This window comes from Beta vulgaris, chromosome 2, assembly GCF_026745355.1.
Source record: "Beta vulgaris subsp. vulgaris cultivar EL10 chromosome 2, EL10.2, whole genome shotgun sequence".
NCBI classification, from domain to species: Eukaryota; Viridiplantae; Streptophyta; class Magnoliopsida; order Caryophyllales; family Amaranthaceae; genus Beta; species Beta vulgaris.
This window is the reverse complement of record NC_079203.1, coordinates 43,363,071-43,374,340: the sequence shown is the minus strand read 5'-3', so window position 1 is coordinate 43,374,340 and position 11,270 is coordinate 43,363,071. Positions and strand designations below refer to the sequence as shown.

At 33.1% G+C, this 11,270-nt stretch overlaps 1 protein-coding gene across 1 annotated transcript; it reads right to left on the bottom strand.

The window, feature by feature from the left end:
- Window positions 1-7,186: 7,186 nt before the first annotated feature.
- Window positions 7,187-9,870, bottom strand: LOC109134396 (inorganic pyrophosphatase 2-like). Its single transcript, XM_019248126.2, has 4 exons — window positions 9,544-9,870; window positions 8,895-9,016; window positions 8,518-8,719; window positions 7,187-7,603 (listed from the first exon to the last, which is right to left on the bottom strand). Exons 1-4 carry the CDS (start codon window positions 9,688-9,690, stop codon window positions 7,271-7,273), a joined length of 804 nt encoding a protein of 267 aa, XP_019103671.2. The 5' UTR covers window positions 9,691-9,870; the 3' UTR covers window positions 7,187-7,270.
- Between the last annotated feature and the right edge of the window lie 1,400 nt (window positions 9,871-11,270).

The window sequence follows — 11,270 nt, the reverse complement described above, 5'->3', positions numbered from 1 at the left end:
AATTTGCTGAAAAAATAGAATTGTAACCCAAGTAATTCAACTCATCATAAAAACTTCATTCTTCTCATCAAATTAAAAGTATAATCTCTATTATATAATAAGCCAAGGGAGGAGGTGTGGTGTCCTTTTTTGAAGTGACTAAAATACCCTCTAATAATTTAAAACAATGATTTTCTTTTTAAAAAATATTGAAAAATGAGAATCAATGAAACTTGCCATATGAGTAGGTCAAAAATGGAATATGCAATACCATTAGTAACTTGACAAACTAGATTGACACAATCAATTCACGAAATCAATTAAAATCTTCATCCAAAAAAAGTTAGCAATATATCGTGATAACATAATATTTCATATTTACAAAGTTCAAAAAATATGTTTTAAATCATCGATCAAATTTTACAGTGACGGTATTGAACAGTTAAAAATCATCCACCTTTAATTTAAAAAGATAATAACATCTACAAAAGAACTTCAAAATAATTTACATCACTATCAAAATATTTTTAGATAAAAAAAACATATCCATTTATATATAACTACATAAAATTGTCGACGCACGCATCGCGTGCATATACAAGTAGTAAGTACATATCAAAACTCCCAAATATAACTAAGTCTCACCAAATGGTTATTAAAACATGGATTTCATAAACCTTCATAAACATAATGTAAAGATCAAAATCCAACAACAGCAACAACAATATTCATACTTACGCATACACCCTCAGATATTGGCCTGTTCTCCCCAGCTTATTTTCAGTTCAGTTCAGTTCAGTCCAGTCCAGTTCAGTTCAGTTCATCAATTCAGTTCAGTTCAGTTCAGACCAGTTCAGTTCAGATCAGTTCAGTTCAGTTCAGTTCAGACCAGTTCAGTTCAGTTAAGTTCAGCTCTTGACAATACTTTTACTCTCACATATCACTATTCATTTCAGTTCAGTTCATTTCAATTCAGTTCAGTTCAGTTTAGTTCAGTTCAGTTCAGTTCAAATCAGTTCAGTTCAATTCAGTTCAGTTCAGATCAGTTCAGTTCAGCTGTTTTATGCCGAAGAGAACAGGCCCTTATAACTATAAACAATTCTCCTATAATAGACAAAATCAATTATAGCATTAAAAGTAAGATTTAATAACCAAGAAACCAACACATCGTTACAACAACAATACATAAACAAGTTAATGACAAGTTTATTTCATCTTATCCATAAAAGATCAAAGAATCGAGCATAAAGATTCATGAATAAATAGACAATAATCAACCGATCAAAATTATTCTCACTCGAAAAATACATTCAAAACCAAATGAAGTATAGCATAACACATTTTGAGAAAGATCCCTTGTTTGGCAAATAGAGTTTAGAGTTTAGCTGTTAGAGTTTAGAGTTTGCTGTTAGAGTTTAATAAATCACTTATAACATGATTATACCAAGCACAAATAACATTTCCAATTCAACAAAAGCAACAAACCGCAGAAACGACAATAACATTGACGCTCACAACACACGAACAAATAAATTGGCATATAAGCTTACGCCTCTACGTACGGTGCATGTGCTCGGTGCAAGACTCATGCATTCAATGCATTAGCGTTGCATCTGGAGCAACAACAATGCGCCTAACATAACTGGGAGTAAAACTCCGGACAATCAGTGGCTCAAACTTGTCCAAATTTAACGAGAAATAGTTTACACGAAATGACACAGACTCATAGCAGCATAAATTACATAATCGAAACGTGATCAAAACTCTCAAAACTAGTGCAGGGTAAATATGGGTAAATAAAAGTTATATAAAAAGAGCCCTCTACACTTTCTTATTATTGGACCTTCATTTGCAGTTCAAAAAAGATATGAAGTTTGTCTTTACAGCTATCTAATGAGAACAAATTTCAAAAGTTTAAACAACAATATTGTAATGAATTTTGGTGATACCAATAGTTGAATTCATATTTTCGTTGTTCGTTCCTTTACAGTGTCACTATTGATCCAATTATTTTTCTTTTGTATTTTCTTCAAACAATTAAAACAAATATATTTTGGGAACCTTATATCTTGGGGATGCTATTATTCTGTTGCCCTAATTGCATGGGCCAAGAATCATTCCAACTTAAAACACACACTTACACATAAAATTCAAGTATAAAAAAGTTTCCATTCATAATCAAAGATAATAATCATAATAAGCACAAAATAAAACAAGCATCCTAAAACATAATCTACAAGAATTAACAGGTATATATGTATGTATCATTATTACAATAATTGATATAACAACTAAACACAAAATCTTCTTCCTCCCACAAATACATACACACGACACATAACAAAAATTCTAACATCATCATATAATAAGAAATCCCAGATATTTTTTAACAATTAAACCTTATCCTAAAGGAAAATTGGACAAGAATAATCCCACCTTTGCCTGATCTGCCAAAAATAATCCCACCTTTGGACTATTCTAGAATAATCTCACCTTTGCTTACTAAATCAATTTTTTGGTCCCAGGAACATAATGACCGGTAACAACAAGTTACTTATGCCATTTATCCGGTTTTCCCTTCCATGTTCATCTCTTTCATCTCTCCCACCCTTACCCCTACCCTATCCCGCTGCAAAACCTGACCCCCCACTACCCCAATTTGTTGCTGCCACACCACAACCCAACCCCACCCACACCCTCATCACCTCAGTCCGCTTCAAAATCTAACCACTACCCCAGTCCCCTGCTGCCCCAACCCAAAACCCACGACACCCTCCCCACCTTGGTTCCCCTGCAAACCCCTGACCCTTCGCGTGTAGCCAACCCCGCCACCCCTCCCCCTTCTCCCCTTCGCCCCATGACCTCAGCACTCTTCCTCATCTCTTCTCCCTTCGTATCTTTTTACCCCCTCTCATTTCCTCTCTCCGAGCTTTCCCAACACCACCATTGTTGACGACCACCACCACCACCACACACGACCATCGCTCGAAGAGAGAGAGATCGTACAACCACTACAACATATACAAGCGATTCGAGGAGAGAGAGAAAGGGAAGAGAGACAGGAGGAAGAGAGAATCGGCGACGGGGAAAGAAAGGGGGTGGTGGCCTGGTGGTTGGGGTGGAATAAAAAATTAACTTGGTTTACCGGTTTGCCAAGTTACAAGTTCTGGAACCAAAACATCGATTTAGTAAGCAAATATGGGATTATTTCAAAATAATCCAAAGGTGGGATTATTTTTGGCAGATCGGACGAAAGTGGGATTATTCCTGTCCAATTTTCCTATCCTAAAAGCAACCGTAATATCTAGCATTCTAGGATTACTTGGAACAACGGTTGGTGTGTTGTTAATCAACAACGCTAGGCGTGCTCCTCGTTCGCGGGGTTAGCAATCCTCCAATTCATCTCCTATAATCCTAAGAACAAAGTTTAAAGCTTAATTCCACGATGATGATGAAAGGTAGTAGCCAAATGCTTGAATTTTTGGTGACGAAGAGAAGCGATTTTATCATCACCAAGGGTTCGAATATATGGCGTGTGATGATGATGAAGGGTGCAACAAATTTTGATTGAAAATCAGATTTTTGGGAGGTTTTGGAAGCTCAATACAATCATTAGGTGAGAAGGGATAATGGCACAGTAAGTGGAGCGGTTACAAAAACTGGAAAACCTCAACTTATGAGCTCTCAAACTCTTCACTTTCCTCCCTATAACCTGCCAACTCACACACAACACCCACGAGTTATGGCGGACTAAGAGTTCGTCACAAGAACGGCCAATGCGATAAAAATAATGATGCAAAAGTCACGCGTCTAAATAGCAATAATAAATAAACTAAATAATAACATAAAATATAAATAACACAACTTAAATTAAAATATTACAATTTTTTTATAATTTTGGAAGATAATTTGAAACTGATTGAAAATAATATTTTAAATAATTTCAATTCTAAAAGCACACAAGTTTAGGGAAAAATAACGTGAAAAACTCGGAGCGAAAGTATGTGGTGTTACGTTGCAGTCTTTTACTAGTTGGAGCAGCGATTAATCACATTTACAAGGAAGCAAATAGAGTTGCGGATATTTTAGTTAATTATTTTTTATTTATATCTATCCTTGTACTTCAATTTTTTAAAATAATAGATTAGGTGGTCCCCCTCATGACTAATGTTTTTTATTTATCTGCTTTCCTTTTAAAAAAACATTGTCAACTACTTCATCCATTTACAAATAATTGTTACACTTATATCTTTCACATGTGCCAACACAAACTTTAAGAACTAATACCTCTAGTTTTGTAATTTTAAAATTTAAAAAAGCAACTGTTTTTCTGACTTATGCACCTAGTGCAAAGGTTAAGGTTTATCTATTAAATAAAAATTAATTAACTAAAATATAATATCCTCCCTACAATTATGTTAAATACACCCTCCGTCTCTTATTAGTTTACCCCTTTCTTTGGGGCACATTTGCCGAGATACTAATTTGAACCTTAATATCTCTAATTTTCGATAAGCAAAAATTACAAAAAGTTGATATTTTGATAATACACATTGAGACGAATCCAATAAGATCTCACATGACTATATTTTTCCTTAAATACAAATTACAAGATATACTCAAAGTCATGTATGTGAATAGTGTCAAAAGGCAAAAGGGGTAAACTAATAAAAGACGGAGGGAGTATATATTAATGATAATTTTGGTTTGATTTAAAGAAAAGATAAAATATATATTAATAAGTAAACTAACTATTAAACGCAAGGATTGCGGTCAAAACAACCCTAAGGGCTGCGTTTTTGGCACACAACCCTTGCCGTAGCAGCGTTCGGCAAAAAAATGAAGGGCTGCAAAGATTTGTGAAGATTTGTGGTGGTGGCCTGGGGTGAAGATTTGTGGTGGTGGTTGAGGTTTACGTCGTGAAATTTATGAGAGAGGAGAGAGAATGAGGGAGAGGAGATGGTGAGGTTGTGAGATTGTGATCGTAAACCCTAAGGATGAACCTTTTAAGCCCACCGCGAACTACTTTCAAAATAAAAAAGCTCACCAAATTAATGAAAAAGGGTTGCAATCTTTGCGATAACCGCAACCCTTCACTAAAAGGGCTGCAATTTTTGCATTGACCACAACCTTTCGTATATGAAGGGCGCGTTCTTTGTGCTAATCGAAGCCTTTCACTATTAAGGGCTACGTTTTTCAAAAAATGCAGCCCTTGCACCGCAACTCTTGTGTTTTTTTTTTCACTAGTGGATATTCTATTTTAGTTAATTAATTTGTTTAATAGATAAATCTTAACCTTTGCACTAGGTGCATAGGTTAGAAAAATCGTCAATAAAATACGCATTAAGACGAATCTAACAAGACTCCACCTTCATGACTATGTTTTTATTCACTTATAAATCACAAATGATGGTCAAAATGAAATTTATGAATAATGTAGAATGTCAAAGCATAACAATTAAAAACATGGAGGTACTATATAATAGATTAATAGTTGGGTAGAATAATATTCTACATTTGTTAAAAGTTAAAACCAATGTTTATTTTGGTTAAAGTTGAAATTTAGTGGTTAACTTGACTAATTACCTCTCAATCCTCTAATTAGACCAGGTGGAAGACACTTCGAGTAAACTATATGATTAATAGGTCAAAGCATTGGCCCCAGCAAGACAAAGGTTACCAAGATGATTAAGGATTGTAAAATCAAAAGAAGTTTTACCATTTTCAAGTTTCGATCCATCAAATCTATACAAATATATTAAAAGGCGTGCGAAAACAAGAAACTGTGCCACGTAGCGCTCTCTCTAGCTAAGGAGTTTTAGTTCATGTAATCCATGTACAATAAAAAAATTAAGAAATTGCATAGTATAAGGTTTGATCCCGAGACCTCAAATACATATACTAAAGTTTTAACCACTAGGCTAAGTTGTATTTAGTGTTATTATCATAAAGTATTATATTAATAAATGAAATTTTTTCTTACCCGGGGCATAGCCCGGGCCTAATAACTAGTTTTAACTTAAACCAATTCTAGGGTAGGGGAAACTAGGAGATAAATTGAGCCTTAGGAGAAGGAAGACTTCCAACCGAAGGGGAGCGAGGGATCAATATGACCATCAACCTGTTGGTATTTAATTCAATTTTCTTAAACAATTATAAATAGAGTTTGTCGTGCTAATATATAGACGAGGATTATTAAATTGTTTATTAAATTGTTATTGGTGGTGATGTAAATGCTAGTAATAATAATAATTATTATTATAATAATAAATAATTATAATACTAATAATTATAACAATAATAATAATTCATTTAAATAATAACAATAAAATAAAAATAATGTTAATAGTAATACGAAAATAATTATAATATTAATAATAATACAATAATAATATTAGCAATATTAAAAATAAATAAAAAATAATTAAAATATTAAGTTGAACTGAACTGAATCGAATTGAGTTGAACTAAATTGAAAATATTGAATTGAAAATAAGGCAAAAAAAACCGGGCCTAAAATTGCTCCTCTTTAATACAAGAAAAAGTTGCCCAAATAAGCTAGGGTCACTAGTGTTGCTCTTTAAAAACATATAACCAATACCAATTCATAAATTTTTAAGCAAATAATAATTTTGAATCAAATAAATATGGGAAATTACTAATTCCTCCTAGAGAGGAACATATAGAATTCCTCCTAGACCTTTTGAAAATAGTTGAAGTAAATTTGTTTCAAAAAGAAATCAAAGATTAATAAATAAATTTTAATACTGATTGTCAAATATTGCATAAAAAGTTACTATATTAATAATATTATACTCCCTCCGTCTCATAATATAAGTCCCCTTTCCTTTTATAGTGTCCCAAAATATAAGTCTTGTTTCTATTTTCAATCAATAATTATACCCAAAATACCCTCATCAAAATAATTTAACTCCCAAAAAGTCCTCATAATTTCAGCTTCCAATGCACCATTATTAATGATAAAATAGAATCTCATAACCCATTAAACTCCTCTACACATTAAACTATGCAATATTAATGTTAAGTTTTTATTTTTTGTTAAAAAGAAAAAAACAATGTAAGTGTTTCCCAATAAAAATGAATCTTTTTATTTAAATAAAACAAGATTCTAGTTTACCTTAAAAACAGAATCAGGACTTATATTATGGGACGGAGGGAGTACAAAAATTCACCAAAAAGAAACCGTAGTAAAAAAAATTGCTCAATTTTGTTCATGGTATGAACAATTATATGTTCCTCTCGTAGAGGAATTAGAGAGTTGGACAACCTTCTAAGAGGACCCATGTGCAGAATCATAGCTAGACTTGCAATCACCTGATACATAATCTTCAAATGCAAGATCATGATTTGGTTTCATCATTAAAATACTAATTAGATTAATCAACATCCTCCCAAGTTCATTAGCATCCTCCCATTCATGAATCGATGCGCTTATAAGAGTAGGATCGCTGCAAATTGCATCCCAAAGAGGAAGATGTTTTCTTGGCATCACATAGTCTATTGTTGTTAGCTTTAAACTTGGGCAGTAGTCATTTTTGCCATCTCCTACGTAGACGAATCGCTTTTTGACTGAAGAAGCTTGAATTCTTCTAAGGACTAACCCCTGTCATCATCAGCAAAAATCTTTAGATGTTTGAAGTTCAAAAGAAAAAATATAGTCATGTGGGGTCTTGTTTGATTCGTCAATGAGTACTTTATTAATATTCAATTATTGTAATTTTTACTTATATATATTGAAAGATATTTAATAGTAATAATGATTTTTAAATATAAGCATGATCTGAACTGAACTGATCTGAACTTATTTTTTCTGATATGATCTGATTAGATCTGAAATAAGCAAAAATAAGGTGAACTAAACATAGCCTAAATCTATACAAATATATTAAAAGATGTGCAAAAGAAAGCCTATGCGTCACATGACACTCTTCAAATTTCTAATGCAAATGTTTTATGTCTATGTAATTATGTATACTCCTCACTTAAAAAAAAATGTGTAAGTGTAAGATATCGAACACGTGACCTTTGAAACAAAAAGTAAGAGTTAACCATCAATACATATACACTATGACTTTGTTGTCTAATGTTTCAAATAAAATATGATGAAGTCTTATAATAATTATAATTAACTAAAAAGCCTTAAACAAGTATATACATCTCTAACACTCTTATTACATAACTTACAAGAGAATATTGATTTCATATTCTCTTACCGCATTCCTTTTAAGGTATTGTTTTCAGACTCAAACCTTTCAATTCTTTTTTACGACGATGTGAACTTTTCATTTTCTTAATGGACAAAACATACGAAAAGTAGCAAAATAAATTATGAGATTTAAAAATAATAACATATTTGTTTATTGTAAAGGTATCGCACGAAAAAAAAACTAGTTATAGGGTTCATTACACTGTTGCAAATTTGTGCATAGTAATAAAAGGTAGTGTTTTAATTAACTTGTTCAGATAAATCAAAATAAGTTGAATATAACACATCCTAGTAATTCGAAGCATATGTACCTTGCATAGATTGGGAGGACAGAGGTTGCACCCATGAGAAGATGAATTAAAATCATGATATGGTAGAATTTTAAGCCTCCCATCTTCTTCAATAGATACCGGATTTGTGTTGATTTCAGAGAAACAATGTAACACTCCATTATGCTTTAAAATTGTCTCGATAAAAAATGTATTTGCATTGCTTACAATCCTTAAATCACACCTGAGAAACATATAGTATAACTAGTTTTGATAAGTAAACATTACTACGAAAGATGAAAAAGCACACCATTTAAGCCAACCCCAATTTTTTCCGAACATCTAAATACAGTACTTGTTTGATAGAGGGCGTAGATAAGGGAAATACATAACGAGTACATGGGTTGACTAATACTTACCCAGAAGCATAAGCCGACTTTATGGCGTGTGTAATGTTAGGAGATAACGGAACTTTGATCAACCATTCTGCAATATCCTGTATCGTTGTTCCTTGAGAATGAAGTTCCCCCATAATTCGATCCTTCAAGTGGAAAAAAGCGTTAGTTTGCAATACTAATACCAATTTTAACTCAGCTCATATGGTCTATATGGAAATTAAAAAATTACAATACAGTAAATTATTGTCAATTTTCAAATTAGTTATGATTAAAATAAGGAAAAAGATAAATGCAGTCCTTAGGGCTGATATAAGAAGCTAAAAATAGAAAAAACAAGCATTAATTGATCATTTATTATATAAATTAATGCAAACTTTTATCATAAATTAACAACTAATTTCCATTTTAAACAATGTATTTATGTCTTATATGCCGCCCTTAGGACTGCATATAGCATAACCCTTAAAACCCTTAAAATAATATGACTACTTTGAACTTAATTATTAACCTACATCATATGAATTTTGAAATCTTTAAAACAAAAACTGACTTTATATTTGATCATCATAATCTTTAATAGTTTAATAGTATAATCTATTAAAAAGATTGATGTACTTAAATAAAAATCGCACTAAAAATAAAGAACTTAAAGAAAAGGGAGATAACTGACCATAAGAGAATTGTAAGGCATGGTAGGAAGAAGAGTATTGAAGAGTTCAGTGAAACCAAGATTCTGAATAACCCAATCATCACTGTCACATTCAATTATCGTTTTATCAAAATCAAACAACATCACTAGTTCCTTTATTTCTACCATTCTTTTGATTTATTAGAAGGAAGAAAACAGATAGAAAAGAAGAAGCGGCGAATTAATTTGGTATATCGAAGTATTATGTGCTTGTGAGTTGTGAGCACGGTTGAGACTTGAGAGAGATTATAAAACAAACTGGCAAGTGTATATATACATAGGGGATATATACATATATAGCCAATATAGGATAGGATATCTGAAATAAATAGAGTTATAAATCGATTAAATATATATAAGATTTAGATAAAAATAAATAGAGTTGTTAAAACTCACCAACTATCTTTCTCTCCTAGCTTCTAGATGAATGCCCCTTGTCAAATTTACAGTATGATGGAGTCAATTATTACCAACTCAATAAAGGCATAGAGTAGAAAATTTTACTAGCTAGGTTCACCACCTTCTATATTGTAACCCACCTTAGTAGAAAATTGTAGTAGGATGTGTGAAGGCCACATTATAAGCAGTAGATCATGGTAGTATAAATAGGGGCTTTGCTTGTCCATTGGAAGAGTGCCCAGCCAACTTTGAGTGTTAGCTACAACAAGTAGTAGTAGTACTACAATAGCTTATTTGTGAGTGGAGAGAAATTGTTAAAGAGTAATTCAAAACCCCCTCTTATTGGTAGGAGAGAGAGAGAGAGAGAATGCCCCCTCCCCAAACCCCACAAACACAACCCCCTCAACCTGAACCACCGGACAAAGTGGATAGCACCGGTGAGAACCAGAGCGTTCCCGAATCTCCGATTACGAGGCAAAAAAGCAGTTTCGCAGCGTTGTTTTCAAATTCCGAAAAACCTACCCAAACTACACAGACCAAAAACCCACCCTTGGAAACACCCTCAGCCACTGAACCACCAAAAAACTTTAACCCAGACTCTGAAATTTTTATCCCAATCTCCCGCGACGAATACCACGATCTGTGTCAAAAATGGAATGACACCATCATTGTCAAGCCGGTAGGAAAATCCTTCTCCTCTGAATTCCTTATAAACTCGATGAAAAAAATATGGAAGCCAAAAGGCCCTCTCTAAGGTTTTCCCATTGGGAAAGGGTTCTTTATATTCAAGTTTGGTATCTCAGAGGATGTTGATAGAATTGTAAAGAACGGACCATGGTTCTTGGCAAACATATTTATTCATATCCAAAAATGGTATCCTGGATTCAAACCCTCTCTAGCGAAAACGAACGAATATCCGGTCTGGGTTACATTACCTACCTGTGGAATTCCAAACCCCTAGTTTCCTGGAGAGGATAGGGAATAACTTAGGTACCTTCATCAAAGCGGATCTTTATGCGCTAAAAGAAGAAAAAATGAGGTTTGGAAAACTTCAAGTGCTGTTAGACATTGAATCACATCAGAAAGAGTACATCTGGCTGGGCAACGTCAAACAAAAAATTTCATATTTGGACTGGCCGTTAAGATGTGAAGGTTGCAATAGTCTTGGCCACGTACAAAAGAACTGCAGAATAATAAAAGCAGATGAATCAAGTGAGAAAGTGGACCAACGCGCCGGGAAAAAATTCAGGGATATGCCGGAGGAAGAAGACGGAGAATGGCAACAAGTTCAAAAGAGAAAAAATACATTA